Source organism: Harmonia axyridis, chromosome 5 (genome assembly GCF_914767665.1).
Source record: "Harmonia axyridis chromosome 5, icHarAxyr1.1, whole genome shotgun sequence".
NCBI classification, from domain to species: domain Eukaryota; kingdom Metazoa; phylum Arthropoda; class Insecta; order Coleoptera; family Coccinellidae; genus Harmonia; species Harmonia axyridis.
This window is the reverse complement of record NC_059505.1, coordinates 16,407,140-16,430,186: the sequence shown is the minus strand read 5'-3', so window position 1 is coordinate 16,430,186 and position 23,047 is coordinate 16,407,140. Positions and strand designations below refer to the sequence as shown.

The 23,047-nt window shown below is 32.4% G+C and overlaps 2 protein-coding genes across 13 annotated transcripts in view; one reads left to right on the top strand and one right to left on the bottom strand.

Annotated features, from left to right (window-relative positions):
• Positions 1-23,047, top strand: part of LOC123679837 (rap guanine nucleotide exchange factor 4) — a 697,170-nt gene that overhangs the window by 263,048 nt on the left and 411,075 nt on the right. The window contains exons 1-2 of one of the 12 annotated variants that reach the window (XM_045617364.1): positions 9,475-9,622; positions 9,726-9,925. The exons of the other annotated variants lie outside the window; for them this stretch is intronic. Coding sequence (XP_045473320.1) covers positions 9,881-9,925 — 45 coding nt within the window. The 5' untranslated portion in view covers positions 9,475-9,622; positions 9,726-9,880. Of the gene's footprint in view, positions 1-9,474; positions 9,623-9,725; positions 9,926-23,047 lie in introns of those variants that run through there. 12 annotated transcript variants of the gene reach the window in all.
• On the bottom strand, positions 16,731-23,039 carry LOC123679849. The gene is made up of 2 exons (XM_045617381.1): positions 22,882-23,039; positions 16,731-18,179 (listed from the first exon to the last, which is right to left on the bottom strand). Exons 1-2 carry the CDS (start codon positions 22,930-22,932, stop codon positions 17,658-17,660), a joined length of 573 nt encoding a protein of 190 aa, XP_045473337.1. The 5' UTR covers positions 22,933-23,039; the 3' UTR covers positions 16,731-17,657.

The following is a 23,047-nucleotide window of genomic DNA, read 5'->3' as shown; positions in this document are numbered from 1 at the left end:
TACTTCGAGAATCCAATTCGTGTCCGTCATTAATGACTATCGCCAATTCGTTTTGTTCTGTTTCCTATTTTGTTTTGTATGTTATTCTTCATTCGACATAGCGGTGGAGTAAATTGAATAAAAATACTGCTCGTGTTTCAGTCGTAAATTAATTTTCTCGGGCTGTTTGTAGTTTGTGAGTTGGATGGTGACATTCGGGCACAATAGGTAGATTCCAAACATACCAATTACTGTCAAAGAGGGTTAAAGAAATACGTTATTAATCATTCCCATTTTCCTGTTACCAATTCTGCCTTTAACGTTGGAATTAAATTATAATGAAATTAATATTAGGTATCAGTATGAAATCAATATTCCGCCTCAACGAGAATAATCACATGATAATATGAAAATAAAATTGAGAATGGATCAAATGAAATAGATGTTCAGAACTAGATGGGAATGTAATGTTCTATTCCGGTCAGTCTCATCGTGAATGCAGAGTGGAAATAAGATACTGATGGCAGGATTGAAAGGGGTTTATTACTGAATCACTAATTTGATCCTTAACACAAGATACTCAAGGCATCGTGTTAAATCAATAATAACTTCAACTGTACTCTCAGATTGAATAATAGTTTATACCGAGTGATCGAAAGTACTTGTGATGCCTCACAATATTCTTATATGAATTGTCCAAATACATGAATATATGTTCGGTAACAATTAAGTATTATTTTTATTTTCCTTTCTTTTAATACTGGCTTTAACTAAACGAAAATTTATGTTGAGTGGTTTTTTGGAGTGTCGATTTCGAACCTGGTGTTGTAATTGCTGTAATTCGTTTAGGGTGCTACCTACATATCTTTTTCTTTTATGGAGATTCAAACTTTTTTGAGCTTACTTCTAGCACAATTTTCAGTGAAAAAACGATTTCTTTGTCATTTCAAATTCAAAAACTAACCTTGTTGCTATAAGCAACCTTTTTCTTGGCATTTGGACTTTAACATTTCTAGTCTGATAATCGATGCATGTTGAAGGCATTACCATTATTTTCCATTTTTCACATGAATGGTTAGAAAATGAATTCGACCTTTGAATGAGTGAATATACAGGGTGGCCATTCGAAAACGAAACAGACGAGATTACAGACGAAATAAAGTTTTTCGATAGAAATGCTCGGATAGGTCGATTTCTGTTTCGAGGGGGACAACTTAAGATGTAGGTTATGGACGCATAGCGCTTCAACCCTTGCTACTACAACCCTCACCCCCAAATTTTGAATAGGGAAGATGGGGTGAGTGATACCTCATTTGAAAGGTATTTTTATACTGATTTCAGCACAGTAATTGTTTTTTCATTTTATGCATTAGTTCTCGAAATATTCTTAACTAAGTATTTGAAAATGAAGTGGTGTTTTCATGGCACTTGTAGTGTTTTGTGAAAAATCGATATTGTGAGCTTCAAAACAACCATGACTGTGGCTTCCTTCCTAACTAACTAACGCATGAATATTTCGAGAACTAATCCATAAAATGAAAAAAAAATTACTGTGCTGAAATCAGTATAAAAATACCTTTAAATTGAGGTATCACTCACCCCATCTTCCCTATTCAAAAATTGGGGGTGGGGGTTGTAGCAGCAAGGGTTGAAGCGCTATGCGTCCGTAACCTACATCTTAAGTTGTCTCCCTCGAAACAGAAATCGACCTGTCCGAGCATTTCTATCGAAAAACTTTATTTCGTCTGTAATCTCGTCTGTTTCTTTTTCAAATGGCCACCCTGTATAATATGCGACAGTTAAATTTTGTTGAAAATAACAACAGTATTCAGCAGCAGAAAAAACCAACGCCAAGGTTGCCGTATGAAGAGTGCTGTCATCAGCAACCCATAAAGAACCGGCTAGTTTTCGAAGGATATTATTCCTCGACTTTAATTTCAAACGTTAAGTGAACCTTGAAATTCAAAGAAGAATCAAGTAACTGCAAGATATTTGGGAGTATAATTATAATTCAAGATGGAATTATTGAAAGTTACTTTCAATTTTCCATATTTTTGTTGATTATTCGAATGAAAACAGAAACTTCTGTTTTATTTGTATTAAGGCATACGCGTCACTCAAGAAAATAATTTTCCATAAATTAAGATCTTCATTTGAGGTATTTTCAATAATTCCAAAATCAGAATTACGAAAAACAAAGAGCAATATCATCGACATAGATAAATTTCTCAGATAAAGTAACAGGGATGTCACACAAGTATAAATTGAGAAGTATATAAAAACTATATAAGCGTTTCCGGAGTCCGAACATATATTTATTTGGACAATTCATGTTAGAATATTGTGAGGAATCACCTCCTGAAGTTTGTCAAAGTACTTTTGAATCACCCTGTATACCTTTGTATACACTTACAATTTATGAAAAGTATAGCTTGAAAATATCTAACAAGTGTCGGTATATAATTTAAAAGTTGAATGAATGGATTCCTTAAAATATTACCTCAATCCATTATATTTGTCCTGCATACCCTCATCTTGTATTCACATCTTCTGCAAAACTTATGTATGCATATTTATACAGGGTGTTCCTAAATTAGAGGTACAAACGAAAATGACAGATTCCTCGGATCATTAAAAAAAAAGTTCTATGAATATGGGCCGGAAACGATTTATTTTTGACATACTGGGTATTAAAGTTTGATTCTTTTTTTTTCTCATATAGTACAATCCCTTCACAATTAATTTAGGTTAAATAAATTTGGTATAGTTATTCCTTTTTGAAATTTTCATTATGAGCTAATTTTGAATGCAAATCTACAGGGTGTTAATTTTTCTGGAATAGTGCCTGCTTCTTTCCTCCAGAACTTTAGAAAATGTGAAGAGAAAATTTAGTCCTTTTTTTAGGTTTCCTGTAGTTTTGTCATATCTGCTACCAATTTCAAAACGAAATTTTAAACAATTCTCTAGTAATCCTCAGGAAAATACTAAATTAATATGAAGATTCAGTTAGTAAGATATGATGAATAAATTAAGTTTTCACAGGGTGCTTCGTAATTGGAAGCACAAAAGATAATGAGAGATTTCTTGGATAATTTGAAGAAAAAGAGTCCTATAAACATGAGCCAGCAAACCGAGTTTTCGAGTAGAGGGTGTTTCTCGCATTCCTACTTTTGTATGATGATTATACCAGTTTATTGAATCTTTATCAATCTTTGCTATTGATTGGGTGAATAAGTATCAAAACTTAATTCATTCATTCATCACGACCTAATAAATGGTTATTTATAATAATTTGAATTTTTCTGATCATTATTAATGAATTGTTTGAAATTAATAATTATTCTCTCGAAAGCGAAAGCAGATATGACAAAATTACAAAATGCAAAACAGTGTAGTATTGAACCGAAGTTTTTAATTTTCTAAACAACAAAAAAAAGTTCTGGAGGAAAGAAGCGGACATTGTTCCAGAAAAAATAGCACCCTGTAGATTTGCATTCAACATTACCATAGCACATGATGAATAGTTTGATCGTTTGATGCTTATCGGACATTTTTTTGTTAAAATGATCTGAGGAATCTGTTATTTTCATTCAGTTCAGGAACACTCTGTAGATGAAGTTAATACCTGAATGACAGTATGAAAAATTGTTAAAATATAGGCACCTACTTGTTGTACCGGCGCATTCGTCATTTTGTGCTTTGGATTTGTCATTTTCAATATAATTCTGGAAAAAAAATTAGCTGAAATTTTCAATATATATTTTCTGGGGTGTCTAGAATTCAAAAATCGATTTGATATCATGTATTAACATGGCATTTCTTTCTCGGACATTTGAAGGGCAGTTCAAAGGATCATGAAATTCAGTGAACAATATTCATTATATTACGAATCTGATGTGAGCACCTGATCATTTGGGACCACCATGGGGATAATAAGACAAATTGATAGTGCTACCTCCTTAGATAATGAACACACGATAGTATACAGGGTGTTTAGGGTGCTACCTACATATCTTTTTCTTTTATGGAGATTCAAACTTTTTTGAGCTTACTTCTAGCACAATTTTCAGTGAAAAAACGATTTCTTTGTCATTTCAAATTCAAAAACTAACCTTGTTGCTATAAGCAACCTTTTTCTTGGCATTTGGACTTTAACATTTCTAGTCTGATAATCGATGCATGTTGAAGGCATTACCATTATTTTCCATTTTTCACATGAATGGTTAGAAAATGAATTCGACCTTTGAATGAGTGAATATACAGGGTGGCCATTCGAAAACGAAACAGACGAGATTACAGACGAAATAAAGTTTTTCGATAGAAATGCTCGGATAGGTCGATTTCTGTTTCGAGGGGGACAACTTAAGATGTAGGTTATGGACGCATAGCGCTTCAACCCTTGCTACTACAACCCTCACCCCCAAATTTTGAATAGGGAAGATGGGGTGAGTGATACCTCATTTGAAAGGTATTTTTATACTGATTTCAGCACAGTAATTGTTTTTTCATTTTATGCATTAGTTCTCGAAATATTCTTAACTAAGTATTTGAAAATGAAGTGGTGTTTTCATGGCACTTGTAGTGTTTTGTGAAAAATCGATATTGTGAGCTTCAAAACAACCATGACTGTGGCTTCCTTCCTAACTAACTAACGCATGAATATTTCGAGAACTAATCCATAAAATGAAAAAAAAATTACTGTGCTGAAATCAGTATAAAAATACCTTTAAATTGAGGTATCACTCACCCCATCTTCCCTATTCAAAAATTGGGGGTGGGGGTTGTAGCAGCAAGGGTTGAAGCGCTATGCGTCCGTAACCTACATCTTAAGTTGTCTCCCTCGAAACAGAAATCGACCTGTCCGAGCATTTCTATCGAAAAACTTTATTTCGTCTGTAATCTCGTCTGTTTCTTTTTCAAATGGCCACCCTGTATAATATGCGACAGTTAAATTTTGTTGAAAATAACAACAGTATTCAGCAGCAGAAAAAACCAACGCCAAGGTTGCCGTATGAAGAGTGCTGTCATCAGCAACCCATAAAGAACCGGCTAGTTTTCGAAGGATATTATTCCTCGACTTTAATTTCAAACGTTAAGTGAACCTTGAAATTCAAAGAAGAATCAAGTAACTGCAAGATATTTGGGAGTATAATTATAATTCAAGATGGAATTATTGAAAGTTACTTTCAATTTTCCATATTTTTGTTGATTATTCGAATGAAAACAGAAACTTCTGTTTTATTTGTATTAAGGCATACGCGTCACTCAAGAAAATAATTTTCCATAAATTAAGATCTTCATTTGAGGTATTTTCAATAATTCCAAAATCAGAATTACGAAAAACAAAGAGCAATATCATCGACATAGATAAATTTCTCAGATAAAGTAACAGGGATGTCACACAAGTATAAATTGAGAAGTATATAAAAACTATATAAGCGTTTCCGGAGTCCGAACATATATTTATTTGGACAATTCATGTTAGAATATTGTGAGGAATCACCTCCTGAAGTTTGTCAAAGTACTTTTGAATCACCCTGTATACCTTTGTATACACTTACAATTTATGAAAAGTATAGCTTGAAAATATCTAACAAGTGTCGGTATATAATTTAAGAGTTGAATGAATGGATTCCTTAAAATATTACCTCAATCCATTATATTTGTCCTGCATACCCTCATCTTGTATTCACATCTTCTGCAAAACTTATGTATGCATATTTATACAGGGTGTTCCTAAATTAGAGGTACAAACGAAAATGACAGATTCCTCGGATCATTAAAAAAAAAGTTCTATGAATATGGGCCGGAAACGATTTATTTTTGACATACTGGGTATTAAAGTTTGATTCTTTTTTTTTCTCATATAGTACAATCCCTTCACAATTAATTTAGGTTAAATAAATTTGGTATAGTTATTCCTTTTTGAAATTTTCATTATGAGCTAATTTTGAATGCAAATCTACAGGGTGTTAATTTTTCTGGAATAGTGCCTGCTTCTTTCCTCCAGAACTTTAGAAAATGTGAAGAGAAAATTTAGTCCTTTTTTTAGGTTTCCTGTAGTTTTGTCATATCTGCTACCAATTTCAAAACGAAATTTTAAACAATTCTCTAGTAATCCTCAGGAAAATACTAAATTAATATGAAGATTCAGTTAGTAAGATATGATGAATAAATTAAGTTTTCACAGGGTGCTTCGTAATTGGAAGCACAAAAGATAATGAGAGATTTCTTGGATAATTTGAAGAAAAAGAGTCCTATAAACATGAGCCAGCAAACCGAGTTTTCGAGTAGAGGGTGTTTCTCGCATTCCTACTTTTGTATGATGATTATACCAGTTTATTGAATCTTTATCAATCTTTGCTATTGATTGGGTGAATAAGTATCAAAACTTAATTCATTCATTCATCACGACCTAATAAATGGTTATTTATAATAATTTGAATTTTTCTGATCATTATTAATGAATTGTTTGAAATTAATAATTATTCTCTCGAAAGCGAAAGCAGATATGACAAAATTACAAAATGCAAAACAGTGTAGTATTGAACCGAAGTTTTTAATTTTCTAAACAACAAAAAAAAGTTCTGGAGGAAAGAAGCGGACATTGTTCCAGAAAAAATAGCACCCTGTAGATTTGCATTCAACATTACCATAGCACATGATGAATAGTTTGATCGTTTGATGCTTATCGGACATTTTTTTGTTAAAATGATCTGAGGAATCTGTTATTTTCATTCAGTTCAGGAACACTCTGTAGATGAAGTTAATACCTGAATGACAGTATGAAAAATTGTTAAAATATAGGCACCTACTTGTTGTACCGGCGCATTCGTCATTTTGTGCTTTGGATTTGTCATTTTCAATATAATTCTGGAAAAAAAATTAGCTGAAATTTTCAATATATATTTTCTGGGGTGTCTAGAATTCAAAAATCGATTTGATATCATGTATTAACATGGCATTTCTTTCTCGGACATTTGAAGGGCAGTTCAAAGGATCATGAAATTCAGTGAACAATATTCATTATATTACGAATCTGATGTGAGCACCTGATCATTTGGGACCACCATGGGGATAATAAGACAAATTGATAGTGCTACCTCCTTAGATAATGAACACACGATAGTATACAGGGTGTTTCAAGTTGGACTGCCTATTAGACGTTTCTGGAGAACGAGGCCTATTTGAAATGTGAAAATTCGGAATATGACATTGTTCATGATGCCCTATTCAGCTAAAATATTTTCGGAGCTCAGGCACTTCCGGTTATACAAAAATTGAAAAAATTTTTTCCGTTTTATGTCTCAGATATTATCAAGATTTCCATTTTCAATTACTCCTTCCTAAAATTATTGCGTTATTCCTTATAGTTTTCAAAATATTAGAGAATTTCCATAGTCACTATTACGTAAATTATTCTTACTATAATTTACTTTGAAGGTCATAAATACACAGATCACCTACCGATTGTGAGTAAAAAATGTTGTAAATCAGTATATCCGGGTAGAAAATAAAATCACTTATTCTCATCAGTTAGGTATAACTTCAACTCAACGTTTATCCTGGTCTGAAGTAACTTCCTCATCTCATCATATGAGAATTCTTGAATTTTATTTATTCTACAATTCGGTTGAACCGTAATATCGAATAACATTATGTTGAAACCAGGGATATGTAGAGAAACTGTGTTTACCATCCAACTGGGAAATTGCTTTTCTATCTGCCGTTTCCGTTCTGCATGAGATAACTGAATTCCTGTTTAGAGGCAAGTAAGTATACCTACTTCAAGTATATTTAAAAGGATACGAGTAAACCTCGTGGCAATTTGAAGATCCTGGAGGTCTTGATTTGATCAGCAGAAATAATCCGAATCAAAAGCTCTCAACTCGATGAAGCTTTTTGTACATGATTTGATTTTTCTATTCTTCATCATACCTACGCCAATCAGATTAAATGCACATATAATGGAATTCTATATGAATCGTATTCTACGGGAAAGATCGATGAAAATAAGATTTTCAGGGTCGTAGTGAGCCCTTTCGAGGGTTTTTTTTATGAGGATTGGCGCAACTGTTGAGAAGGAAAATAAGTAATGAAATTGATTCAGATCGATTCGAAAACTTCGAATATCGAATAAATTAATGCTTTCTCGTGTTCGTTGCTTGATGGAGATGGTGTTTCGGCTCGATTGAGGTGCGAAAGATGAAATTCGGCCGATAAGGAGTCCTTTTTTCAATATTCGTCTGGGTTTTCTCGAAAAAAACACGCAAAAATTGATAATTTCATTTAAAATTTGACGTCTCTATATCAATATGGCGTTTTGAGGTTAAATTATAGAGTAATAAACATACAGTATAAGCAATTTTTACATACCTATCCCCAACATGGTTAGATTACGTTGTCGGATTGTGATATATTTTCGAATGCAAAATTTTACCATATCATTATGAATTTATATTATATTGAATGAAATATATTTATTTGAATGATTTCCGATTAAATATGCAATTTTGAATTATTGGAATTCGATATATTTCCTAATTGTCGAATTCATAATAAGCAGAATATTTATTATTTTCTCTATCTACCTGTTAAAATCCAAGGTTTAGCAACTTTTGCTTTCCTAGTGTCATCGGTTGTTTCACGGCGTTTGGCGCGCTTGAAGTTTGTTTTCTGAATTTCTGATATATTAAGGTATTTATTTCAATATATTTTGAGTTGATAGGAAACGATGATTCACTATGTTACATGAGAAGAGCATTCTTTGTAGAGAAACTCGCGAATTGAGTGAAATATCGTATCACTGATATATGTTTTCATTTCCGCGCGCTTCATACTAAATTTGATAGTTCATGTTGGGGACAAAATTTACTTACTTGGGGCCAGTTGCACCATTTGCCTAAACATTGATTAAAAATTTAAACGTTGATTACTCTATGTTTCCTCAAGAGAAATCAGAAATTAATCGATGTTTAAATTTTAATCAATGTTTAGGCAAATGGTGCAACTGGCCCTAAAAATGATATGTGTTTCCTCTATCAATGTTTATTACTCTGAGGGTCTAATCAATAATAATAACAAGATCCACGACTTTTGACAGAACAAATGAACATTTCAAAATGATGAGAAAAAAGGGAAAGGCGACCCATCCAAAGCCGAGTCACCAGAATTATCCTAAACTCAGTCTAACCAGTGAATACATTAGTATTTTAGGAATCTTAGTTGATAGTTATCATTGCTAGCTACACTTTTTCCTCCGGCGAAGGAAAATTAGATCTTTTCGATGATCTAGTCAGTTAGACTATGACGTTGTTATTGTAAGTTTGAAAAAGAAATAAATTCCTACCATGCAAGTTTTATTCCAAGATAAAACCTGTTATGTATATAAATTGGCATATGAAAAATCCGACCCTCAGAGTAATAAACATAAGTTGTTTATTACTCTATGGTTCAACCCAAAATGCTGCCATTATAAACGTCAGACGCATGTGTACGCTATTCGAAAGTTTTATTCATTTTTCAATAATATCCGACGGAAAATGTCAGGAAATGTAATTAAACGATCACTGGAATATTTCATGAATCGTCCTTGATAATAATTTCAGAGTTTCAATTCACTAATTGGAAATGTAATTACAACGTGAGTGAGGAATAACTAGAAAAATAATTAATTCAGAAGCACTCATAACTTAATTATTTGATGTGAAAATAGGTTTCTAACATGCTCATATTTTTCATTTCAGGAGTTGGAATATTTTTTTAGGGAATAACACGAATTTGTGGAGGGATGATAAATTTCCTCTCACATATATTCACAGTTTTTTTTTCAAAATCATAAACGAACCATGTTAACAAAATGGTTTTGAGAGCAAAAAAATTAATATCATAATTATAGGGAATGCAGCTTGAAATATGCTCAGCACCAGATTTTTTTTCTTCAAAAGTGAGTACCAAATTGAAAATAATTGTAAGAGGTAATAATTTCATCCTCCTGATATATACAGGGTGAGTCTTTGACTTGTACATATATTTTAACCGAAGGTTCCTGAGGTCAAAAGAAATACTTTTTTCATTTACCATTTTTTCCGATTCGGCCCTGTTAAAAAGATATAGCCATTTTAAATTTTCAAAATGAGCTAATTCACCCCTGAAAACCGGAACACTGAAGTTTTCTCAAGCATAAGAGATACCTTTTGAACCTTGGAAATAAGCTACTAAATTAGAAAAACCATCATAAACTCACGTTTAACATTCCATTTGTTGAACAAAGTAGTGTTTATAATAAAATAAATGAGTTATTCCAAATTCGTTGACGCTAAAGATTAAATATTCTTCTCTTGATTTCATTTCATTTTCGATAATTATAACGAATTGAGCTCGCTACCACCCATATTAGCTCTGATACTCATAATTCATATCCATTCATTCATTATATTTCATTTATATGATATCGTTTTGTTTACAAGAATTGCCATTTAACCTTAAAATCTCAAATAAATAATATTGATCTGTGAAAGTTCTAACACAGACTATAGTAATCTGTGGTTTTAAGTTTGACTTTCAAATTTCGAGTGATGCCAAATATAAACACAGCAGTTCGGTTCGAATAATCTATGTTCTAACCTAAAATTTTCATTTACAGTTTACACTGTTATTGTTATAAGATATTTGTTATGAAATGAAGCATTTGATTTGTTCCAACTATCTCATAAAAATATTGAAATGCATCAATATTTTTGAAGCCATCAGTATGAAAATATGGAAATATGTAAAATATTCTGGCTCTGTAATCAATGGAAAATGTTAAACTCCACTTGTAATCAAATTTGTTCTTAATGTGTACCTACATTATAGCCAACTTTACTACTTAATTCATCTTGATTTTGGCATTGAAAATAAATGAGAAGTATTATATTTAAATATCCACAATAGCAGTGACGGCAGGGCCGGGCCGACCCAAAAATTATCGGGAAATAGAAAATAATTCTAGATATTCAATTCATTCAAACTCAATCGAAGTTATCGATTTCGATATCCAAATTCCCTCGGTAATGAATATTTCCACTCAGAACAGGAAAATATAACTTATACCGGCCAATATTTTCTTTCGGACCCACCTAATATTCGATTTCAAAAGCATCCAGCGTTGTTATTCCCTTTCATAAATTGTAACAAACCACAATCGTAAATGGTTACTTTTCGTAACATCACCCCAAACAGGTTATTCCAGAATTGTACGTAACACCGTAACATTAGGTCTGAAATGTAACACAAATGTTAAAATTGCAACTCCTGGAATATCACTGAAAGCATCTCATCACGTTAGGTCGGCCAAGAGCCGATGGCCGAACCAGCGCTACGTAAAGAAAAAGATACTACGACATACGCCCAGAATACGACCACTTAGTAGAACGGCACAACAACTCGATGTAAGGTCGCTTCCCAATACACAGGGTCGGCAAGCCGGCCTACCCTGGTACTCCTATTGCAGAGCGTCAAGCAGCAACTTTTCACAGTTTATTTCAAATATTTGATAATTAGATGAATGATTAATTATGAGAAATTATGTCTTAATCAGAAAAAAACTTATTTATGCCGTTCGATAGTAGCTATTGATTTTCAAATCATGAAAATATAATTAATATATTCAAATGAATGGTTAATTATGATGGGATATTACGTCTTAATCAGAAAAGAACTTATTTATGCCGTTCGATAGTAGTTAGGTATTGATTTTCTGATCATGGAAATATAATTAATATATTCCTAACTTTGAAAACATCTTGATTTCAAAATTTCTGTAATTCGCGCCTCGCGGTAAGAACCTGCCGTACCTCAGTAGGAGGGATACTTGCATGCATATGGCTTCGCAGATTTCGAGGGAGAAAATTCGCGAGGAAATAAATATTCTGCGTGCTTTTCTTGGGAAATAGACGAGACAACGGAGGTTAAATGTTTTTGTCAGATGTCAGTAATTTTCCGCTTCGTTCGAGACGGTAAAATATCCGAACGATTTTGGGGTTTTTTCGATGTTAGTAAAGGCCGAACCGCGAATGATATTTTCAATACCTTGTTGGACAATTTTAAAGATTTCAATTTAGCGACTAAATTAGTAGGTCGAACATATGACGGGGCAGCTGTGATGGCGGGGGAAATTAATGGCTTACAAGCGCCGTATAAAAACAATTGCTCCTCAAGCACTATTCACGCACTGTTATGCACATAAATTGAATTTAGTGTTACAAGATTCGACTAAGAAAATCAATGAGTGTCGCGTGTTTTTTTCGAATCTTTCAGGATTTTCGTCGTTTTTCAGTAAATCAAGTAAACGCACTAATATTCTATATATATCTATATATATATATCTAGACGAAATTTGCAAAAAAAGATTACCCTCTAGCTCGGAAACTCGTTGGAATTTCAAATCTCGCGCTGTAAAAACAGTATTCGATAAGAGAGAAGAATTAATTGAAGTTTTTGATCATATCAGCGACAATTTGGATGAATGGGATGATATTACAATACGTGAAGCTACCAGTCTGAAGAAAATGTGAATAATTTCAAGTTTTTGTTCATTCTCCACTCTTTTAATTTGATTTTTACATACACAGATCCCGTTTTTTTTATAATCCAGCATAAGTTATCAGATATAACTTATTGCAACACCAGAATCACTTCCTTATTATCGACTCTGAAAAAATTTCGCACAGAAGATGAGTATTTCATTCGCTTATAGTCAGAAGTAGAAAAACTCCCAGAAGTAATGCCACCGAGTGCTAGACGTCGAAAACGTGAAATAGATTCCGAAATTCAGCTCACGGATAATTCCTTAATGAAACGGCTTTTTTGTGAAATTCTGGATTTAATTATAACTCAAATTGAAATAAGGTTTAAAGACATTTCATCACTTCATTTTTTGGAACTAGTGAATTTTAATAAATTTGATATATACGTTCGTACTTTTCCGGAAATACCTTTCAAATCTTTGATCGATAATTACAAAAACTCTTTCGATAAGGATGAACTCAAACGTGAATTACAAATTTTGTACTCGGACAATGGTATCTTCGGCAATTCAAATACGCAGAATGGTATTACGGAATTCATTTTCTCAAATAATATTTTTTCCGATGTTCCTGAATTATATAAGTTATTTTGTATGATTTTGTCCCTGCCACCAACATCCACGTCAGTAGAAAGAAGTTTTTCAGCGCTCAAAAGAATAAAATCTTTCAGTAGGAACACGATGTCTCAAGACCGTTTAAATAACCTGGCACTGATATCAATCGAAAGAGGTTTAGTTAAAGAACTAGCCAGAGGAAACATTTTTTTCGAGAAAATAATTGATGACTTCGCGACAAAGAAAGATCGTCGAATTGATTTGATCTATAAAAATGAATAAAGGGTACGCAAGCTCATACATTTTTGATCAGAATACATGCGGTCATTGTTTTCACATTAAAACAATTATGGCCCTTTTGGAAGTATGTCAATCATATGCTCTTAGGATGAATTTATGGAATAGCAAAAGAATAAAAGTATTCAATCTCAATCACATGAAAATTTGTCTAGTATGTACCTAGTCCTAGTGGTATGTTTCGATGTGAGTTTGAATGAGCCGAAGAAGAATACAGTATTGTTCGATAGCAGCAGTCTTTAGTGGGATATTGATTGTTGTCATTATAATGGGACTATTTTGTAAAAACTTTCTTAAACATGGGCTTTATGAATAATCTGGACTTTTCAAAAAGAATGTTGATTTTAGTGAAGTATCTTCTTATTATCAGAGCTGTGCCAAAGCTCAGTAATTTGTTATCAAACCGAGGAGTTGAGGTGAGCTTATTCAAATAACTTCATTTTCAAACTAAGTTGGCTAGTACTTCAATTCTAAAATCTGACACATAACATCATAGTAAATATTCATTTCTGTGGTTTTTTTTTTCACAACAGAACAGAGTTGCATTCAGCCAAAGTACCCAATTTTTTGAATTTCACAGATAATTTTTTTTTTTTAAGATCAAGTTATTCGAAAACGGCGCTTTGTACGAGAAAACATGAAGAATACTTTTATTTTTCAAATTAGCCAAATATTCTTCAATGAACGTTCAAATTACTATTAAGAGTTGGTTTCTTCAAATTTCTGGTATTTTTATGGTATGTTATGTTCATAACAAAGAAACAGAAGAATGTGTATGGAATCTGGTGTTCGGATAAGATGTATCACATAAAAAAAAGCTATATTTCAAAAATCATTTCCTTCGATAGAACCATTTACGAGATATAGCTGAAAATCACATTTTTTTAACGATTTTCAACAGCCTGTATCTTTTTAACCGGGCCGAATCAGAAAAAATGGTAAAGGAAAAAAGTGTTTCTTTTGACCTCAGGAATCTTGGGTTAAAATATATGTACAAGTCAAAGACTCACCCTGTATAAATATATTCACCAAAGTTTGATGATATAATTTATGAAAGTGATATAAAATGAAATGTAATACATTTTTCTTTATTCGAAGAAAATGGAAAAATGACACATTTAGATACAAAAAAAATTTCTTCAAAGGAATATAGTATATGATTAGTGATTGTATTGGGTTGACGATCATCGATTATTAGCAATAAAAGTTTTTAGAGAAGTAGGTATATTTGAAATCTGGAAATTGGGATTATAATATTATTTATGGACTCGATCTACTGGAAATGTGGATCTATGGGCATTTTGATCCATCGCCAATGCGGATCTATGGGCAATGTAGATCTATGGATCTATCTTATTCATATCATAAAATAGGAAACAAAAAATAAAATGCGCATCTCAGCATTATAAAATAATTGATTTGGGGTTGCTGTACTGAACATGATCTTCAGAATCTGTCATTCTGAATTATTTTCGAAAATGATTTCAGAACTAATTTTGTCGTATCTAATAATATTTAGGGAAATGCTCCAAATGAATTACATTCTTGCGATTAGTAATGTTTTTTCAAGAAATCTAGTACGCTTTCTTCTCTCTGCCGTTTCAAACGTGGAATAAAAAACTCAATTAAGTTGGAATCTTAATCTTTTTGTGAAGCCTTTACACAAATGATTGTCTCTGGACAATCAGCATGCTCCTGAAGCCATCTATCGATAGTACCTAGCAGCTCACTTTTAATGTCGTAAGGCGCATTTTCGAAGGACGTACGTTGTTCCATTGATGCTACACCCGGTTGCTAGATACAGGCAGTTTGGAACCGTTTTCATAAGTCTGGTCTCAAGATGAAGCTCGATGTTTGGGTACCACACGAGTTAATGAAACAAAACCTAATGGACCGAATTTTCATCTGCGAATCACTGCTGAATCGCAACAAAATCGACCCATTTTTGAAGCGGTTATTGACTGGCGATGAAAAGTGGATCACTTACGACAACGTCAAGCGAAAACGGTCGTGTTCGAAATTCGGTGAGCCGGCGGAAACGGAGAGAGGATTGACGACCAGGATGGTTTTGCTGTGTGTTTGGTGGGATTGGCAGAGAATTTAGCCTTCAATTGCCAATTAAAACCTTGTTTTTCATCGAAATAATTGATTTCTTTTTACTTAACCTAATATTTGGCTATCAACCTTTTGATTCTTTCAAATTTGTATCACGAATTATGTCGTTAAGTTTTTGTGTATACCCATTTTTTTCTTAGGGTAGTCTCTCCTTCTCGATATTTGCGATTAAGTTTCACTTCATTTCTGTTTCTTCATTGTTGATCTCTAGGTCTTTCGTGGTAGGTTGACATTCTAATCACATCTTCTACAGGGTTATAGTCAACTAGTCTTTTAAGATCGTCAGTTGAATGTTGACTTGAACCGTTCAGGAAATATGTGACATTGGAACATTTTTGATATGGCGTTTGGTTGCATGGCCTCATGCCGACGATACATATGTTAGTTGAAGTCTTGCAATTGACTCGATCATTCTCAGTTTCGTATTTTGGTTCATTTGGCTATTTATCTCTATAAGTGGGTATGATCTGGTCATTTGTTTTATTTTCTGCTTATCTTATATGGTTTTGCCAGGTAAGTCCCAAGTTTGTTTTCTTCTGTTAGACCTAGATATCTCTTCTCTAGCTTTTCTCAGAATTGAGTTGATTTCTGGTCTTTTTATGTAGGAGAATAAAACATAATACATTCTTTCAAATATTATGTTTTATGTCCAGTTTTTCATATTAGTATTTGATGTTCAACCACCACGTTTCCTTTTACCTTTGAAATTAATCTCATAGATCCATAGTGACAATATATTGATTTAGGTTGGGAAGGTTTTCTTCATTAGTAGTACTTTCCAATTTACTGGTATTGAATTAGTTGAATTCGATTAATTAATAAAAAGTTACCTACGTTCTCAATACCTTGTAAATTATTCGTTAAATTGATCGCATGTTTAAATTGTTCAATATATGCCTTCGATCAACACCAATTCAGTGAGAGTGAATTGGTTGCTACTCCGAATATGTATTATATGTATATATGAATATACATTTGAAAATGGTATATTTTATTTGAAGTTTTCCAACTATCCAAACTCTAGCGTTCAATTATTTATTATTTTATTGTTATAGGTTCTCATCTATATATTTATTCTAATATATTAGTTTCACTTTTCTGAAACAACTTCATTATAAAGAGTGTTGAAAATAGTTCTAATTCGTATTGATGAACTAATTGCTAAGATGATCGGAACTACGCGTATGGTGGGGTAACTTTAAAGAGATTAAATTCATTTTCATAAGTGGGACACTAACGATCTCTGTTGCAGTTTATTAAATTTTTTACATTTTTTCTTGGAAATAAATTTGAAGTTTTCTACACGAAGGCGATGAAATATTGAAATCATGGAAATCCTTACCAAATAATATTTAACCTTATTGATACTATCAATGTAAAATATTATTTTTTTTGTTTGAAAGTTCAATGCAGTAAATGTTAATATTTTCCACGATGTTGATATAACACAAATCAATCCTGAATTTTTGATGGATCATTCACCGGAAAGGGATTTCCATGCATTCGATTTCCTCGAATAAATGAATTCCTTTACTGTCGTTGTCTATTCGGGATTATTGAATTGAAACTGAAAATATCATCGCGTACATTTCATTGGTATATGTATTTCATCATTTTTCCTTTCATTTCTGAAAATCATGAATAATTTATTAAAATTCATTGGCATTGATATGAGTCTGATCTGACACGTCTTGATTTGAACGATATTCGACCGAACTACTGCACAGAAATAATTAAAATTGAATTATTATTTTTAAATTCCCGAAAATTGTATCAATCTTCTTTCAGGAAAACGGTGGTGAAAATTGAAAGCAGTGCTATGTTAGACCTAAATTTGTTTTTCTCAATGATTGAGCAAAAAAATCGTTTCGATTAGGAGTGATTAAAGAAATTTTTACTTCTCGGGGAAATCCGAGTTTTTCAACCAAGTTTTCGAATTCAAACAAATCGAATATAGATAAAATCAAAATAGTATGTATGGTAGTCCAAAGAAAATCAGAGGCACTCAATTTATTGGCTAGGATCTTACTGCGATTAGGAATGTCCTTATCACTAAAAAGTGGAAGTAATTAATTCTAGGTGTCTTTGCATTGACTATTATGAGAAATGTGTAATTTGAAGTGAATTTGAAAAAAAACACTATTTATTTGCATTCCTTCTGAACTAAATCACTGAAAATTTTCAATTGTCTGATTATATCACCCATACAAGTATCTTTTCCTCCTACAACCTCATTTAAATACAGCTCCAAAATATCTTCCTCTACATTATCATAATCATCCGACAAACTTTTTCTTGCATTTTTCAGGCATTTAGTGAATGAATCGGAGTTTTTACAAGCTTCTAAAATTCTGTTTCCAAAAATGTTGATCAAATTGCTATGGAGGTGTTGACAATGACTAAAATCGTTAGGGGTGACCTTCTTCAATCTCGAATAAACTTTCGGGAGGCATTTTAATTTTATTTGAGACAGAAACTTCAAATGTTCTCTGAAGATATCAGCACTCAAGATGTCACTCATTATTTGAATATATTCATTCAGAATGACTTTGTCGCTGCCTAAGAATGAATAGATGATGTTGTCTATAGATCCAATGGGTTCCATATCATTTCGTAATCGCATTGTTGATATACTCGAATTTGCTGCCACATCTTCAATTGGAATCTGAAATTTAATTCGGATCATTATTAAAGCAAAGGACGTGAAAAAGAGTTCTTCATACACTAATTTTTAGATCTTGATTTCTATCTCGATTTGGAATGTTTTTCGAGTACAATAAATTTGAATAACATTATTTTTCATCAATATGATAATAAGAATATTTCAAATTACTTCAATATCCAACTTATTATTCGAATAGTGTTTCCAGTAGACTTTATGAGCCCAATTCGGTTTTCGTTTAGCTGATATTCATCGTTTTCAGATCGAAAGAAAACTGTCTTGTACAATCACATTTGAAAAATCGTTTTGAAGGAGAAAACATAAATTGTCCTAGAATCCATACGAAAGTAGGAAGATAATTACAACGATTTCGACTATTCGATTACATTTCGGAAATATTGGAAATAAAATTACTTATGGCTAATTCTGAACATTTTGGTGTAGGTTAAGCCGCTTTTTTCTTGAGGGTTCTCCTACATCTACTGGATCTACTGCAGGCCTCTTCAGAGGTTTCAGGAGAACTAAAAAATTCCGAAAATTATTTAATTCATTGGAATTGCATTTTTTGGAATAAAGTATTCCAACATTGAAATTGCAACCCTTTAAACGTTAAATGAAGTTGTGTAGGTTACCTGTGCCTATTCATTTAGCAGTGCAGTTACGTTTTGCGGTCCATAAGGTCTACATTATGAAACACTCTCGGAATACGTACAGGGTAGGGCTGGGACTTTTTCGCCTTTTTGTATTCGAATATTCATCCATAAATTTATTCGCTCATTCGAATAATTCATTCAAACAAATATTCATGTTTGATTATTCATGAGTAGTCATGAATATTCAACTATTCGTTGATTATTCAGTGATTATTCAATGATTATTCAGTGATTATTCAATGATTATTCAGTGATTATTCAATGATTATTCAGTGATTATTCAATGATTATTCAGTGATTATTCAATGATAATTCAATGAATATTCAGTCAATATTCAGTGATTAGACTCATGTTTTAATGAACCAATAAAATCCGAGCATTTTGCGACGTGGTATAATCGTTTTGGTGTTTTGCCTCTCGCCATATACGCTCTATTAGTTTGACGTCACAAACCGCCATTTTTGGTTCTCCTGTCAGTGTTCGGAATCCAATCAAATAAATTGTCATTCAAATTAGTACGGTCTCGTTGAAGGAATTGGCTTATTTTCATAAATAAGAGTATTTGAGTAAAGATTTCAGTATTAATTGATAGACAGAAGGAACGAGGTTAATACCAGTAACTTTGAATCCTGTATCATTCCCCAGATTTTGTAAAAAGCCGTGTTTATTAGTTGAACCTCAAGTTCGAACTTACGGCATTAATCTCGTTCCTTCTGTCTATAAATTAATAGTAAAATCGTTCCTCAAATAATCTTATTTATCAAAATAAGCCAATTTCTTGAACGACAACGTACTAATTTGAATGACAATTTGTTTGTTCGGATTCCGAACACTGACAGGAGTTTATTTATAATTTCAATTCAATTGTATCTATCAATTTCAATATTATGTAATTTCCAGTAATTTTTATATTAATAAGACGATTTATCCGTAGCGAATCACAAAACATTGTTTTAATCATTCCTGAATAGTGAGTCAAGTGATCATTCAAACTTTCATTCGTAACTTCATAAATATCCAACTATTCACTGAATAGAAAACTATTCACTGAATAATCAGTGAATACTCAACTATTCACTGATTATTCATGAATAGAAAAGTAGTCATTGATTATTCATCTATTCAGTGAATACTCGACTATTCACTGATTATTCATGAATAGAAAAGTAGTCATTGATTATTCAACTATTCAGTGAATATTCATGATTATTCAAATAATGCAAAATGCAATTATTCGAATAATTATTCAATGATTATTCGAATATTCAAATCATTCATTCATGATTCCCAGCCCTAGTACAGGGTGGGCAAATAATCGAGGTAAGCGGCTATATCTCAGGATTCACTGATCGTAAAGACTTGCGGTAAAAAATTTTAACATTAAAGTGTACAAGAGAACACACTGGAAATTGTTTTGAAGTTCATACCTCTACCGCTAGGGGGCGTAATAACTACCGTCGAGTATAAAAATGAATTTTACTCGAAAATGTTTCATTTGAAGTTGAAGAAAAAATATCATCACTGTAATCCTTGGAAAATTCTCTATCTTTTTGAATTGTCACTTTCGATTTTACGACATCAAATAAGGGTAGGTGAAAGGGAGAAATCTGACTGATTGAAACGCCTGTAACTTCAGTTTGGCTCAACATTTTTAAGCAAATTAGATCTCGTCTGAAAGATAATATCTTGTTGATTGAGGACAATATATAGTCATGATGAATTTGTTTTTGCTGCTTTCGATAGGGAGCGCTAAGTCAGAACTTCAGTGTTCTGTTCATTTTACTCCGAAATTTGAAATGTAATGATAGGATTTTTTCAACAGAAACAGAAATTCCATCAAATTTGCATGAAAACACCTGAAAGCCGCAAAGCGAGAATTACAGGCGTTCTGAAGTTATGGCCGAAAGAAGATATTCTTCAACTGATGCACTGCGAAAAAACAAATTGTGTCTTTAAGTTCTAACAGAAACAGAAAGCCCATCAAATTTGTATGAAAAAACCAGAAGGTCGCAAAGCGATAGCTTCAGGCGTTCTGGAGTTATGGCCGAAAGAAGACCCAATTTAGTTTTTCAGTGCATCAGTTGAAGAATATCTTTTTTCGTCCATAACTCCAGAACGCCTGAAGCTATCGCTTTGCGACCTTTAGGTTTTTTCATACAAATTTGATGGGATTTCTGTTTCTGTCAGAACTTAAAAAACAATTTGATTTTCCGCAGTGCATCAGTTGAAGAATATCTTCTTTCGACCATAACTTCAGAACGCATGAAATTATCGCTTTGCGACCTTCAGGTGTTTTCATGCAAATTTGATGGAATTTCTGTTTCTGTTAAGAAAATCCTATCATTACATTTGAAATTTCGCAGTAAAATGAACAAAACAATGAACTTCTGACTTAGCGCCCCCTAATACACGAATATTAGACGATATTTTCTCTATTTCGGTCAAGTTTTGTGAAATATTGTCGCAATTCAATGAAAAATTCAGATTATACATCCTAGTGACATTTGTATTGTATCTTGGCAGTTGTTGTGACTGTTACGAAAATTGACAGATTACGGAATTTCAATTTGAATCGTACGTTTCGAATTTTGAAATTATTCACAATTACGCTCTAAATTCGTGAGTTATGTCTGACGAAATCGATTTAACACCCCCAAAATCAAGAGAAATTTCGAATAAAGTTGTAAATCATTTCACCATATCCTAATTATATTATATTGACAATTTGACGTGTATTGAATTTTGATGGGATTGGAATTCTGTGTAGACAACCACAGAACGAAAAATATCACTGAAAACAATGCTGTAATGAGTTCATTACAGCACTGTTTTTAGAACTGTAATGAACTCATTACGATACTGAAATAAAGAAAAAAAATTACTCAATTTCTCTGTAATAACAGATAGGCTAGGATGAAGTTTAGATTCTAAATGTCAAATAATTCTGAATTATTATGCGTAAAATACTAGAAACTGAGTCAATAAGATACCTTAGCTCGGTGTAGTTATGGACAGACAGATAATGTGGAAAGATGATATGGAATTGTTGACATATGAAATAACAGGAATTATATATAAGTTTAAAATATTGAAGCAGTTTGGTGTTGAACAGATATTTAATGATTGTATATCATGCATTGATCCAGTGCCAGATTAATTATGAGATTTTGGGTTGGAGTGGTGTATACAGTTGTCATCCTGAGAGTCTTTATGTTGTCCAGAGATAGATCTTGATAATAATTTATGAAAAACCTATTAGAATTCCAAATGAGGAGTTTTATAAATCAGTGCTCGACGTTCGAATTTCGAATGTTATTTGTTTTCAAATTAATGAAGAACATTTTCAGGGAAAAAATAAATGTCTATAGGATCGACCATGGAAATACTACAAGAAGTTAAATAAAAGACTAAAAGATATTCAAATTTAAGAAAAGAATAGGACAAAGATCTTTTGCATATTTGGCTCCTAAAGTCTTTAATTTGATACCCAACAAGGTTTTAGAATCTATTTGTTTGAAATGAATTAATGCACACGCATCCCCAAAAAGTTTGACGTCTGAAGGCACTTCTTGGCATCTTATTTCCATTGTAATATAACGATTTGCTTTTGAACAATGTGTATATTCTAGATTGCATTCAATTTTACAATCCGAATAATAATAATAACTAAGTATTTGTAAAATCGAAGAAATGAGACACATTTTTATTTTCCAGCACTAAAAAAGTGAGTAGAAACTAGAAACACATGGTCATGGTCATGAACAAATTTTTCCGCACCGTTGAGATAGTGAAACGAAATGAACTTCTTTGTGTGTATTTATAAGAATATTGAATTTTCGTATCGTTGGCGAAATTTGTCATGAACGATGAAAATGATTTTGAGAATTCTTCTGTTCGCGACTATTTTCGAATTAAAATGTAAAAATTAAATTTATAGGCAGAATAATGAATTTATGTTCTCTACGATGGGGCAAAAGTTAAGTTTGTAGTAAAAATGAAGAAGATCAAACTTTCTAAACTAAAAATAAAAATCTGAGTAATTCAGACTCACCAAATGTAGTGAGATGATGACTAATGTAGTCGAATGTAAAGATGTAGACATGATTTGATTTTCCAATTACACCAAACTATAATTCTGACTCAACTTTACAACGTTTGTTGGACGTTTAATTCTCGTAGGTTCTAGCTCGAAAGTAATTAGCCGGTGTATCTATTTT

What these genes read in the sequence shown, in the direction of transcription:
- LOC123679849 (XM_045617381.1), bottom strand. Translation starts at nt 22,932, where the DNA reads ATGTCTACATCTTTACATTCGACTACATTAGTCATCATCTCACTACAT. An exon ending in TCATCATCTCACTACATTTG is followed by an intron (nt 18,180 to 22,881) that starts GTGAGTCTGAAT and finishes ATTAAATTTCAG; the next exon opens with ATTCCAATTGAAGATGTGGC.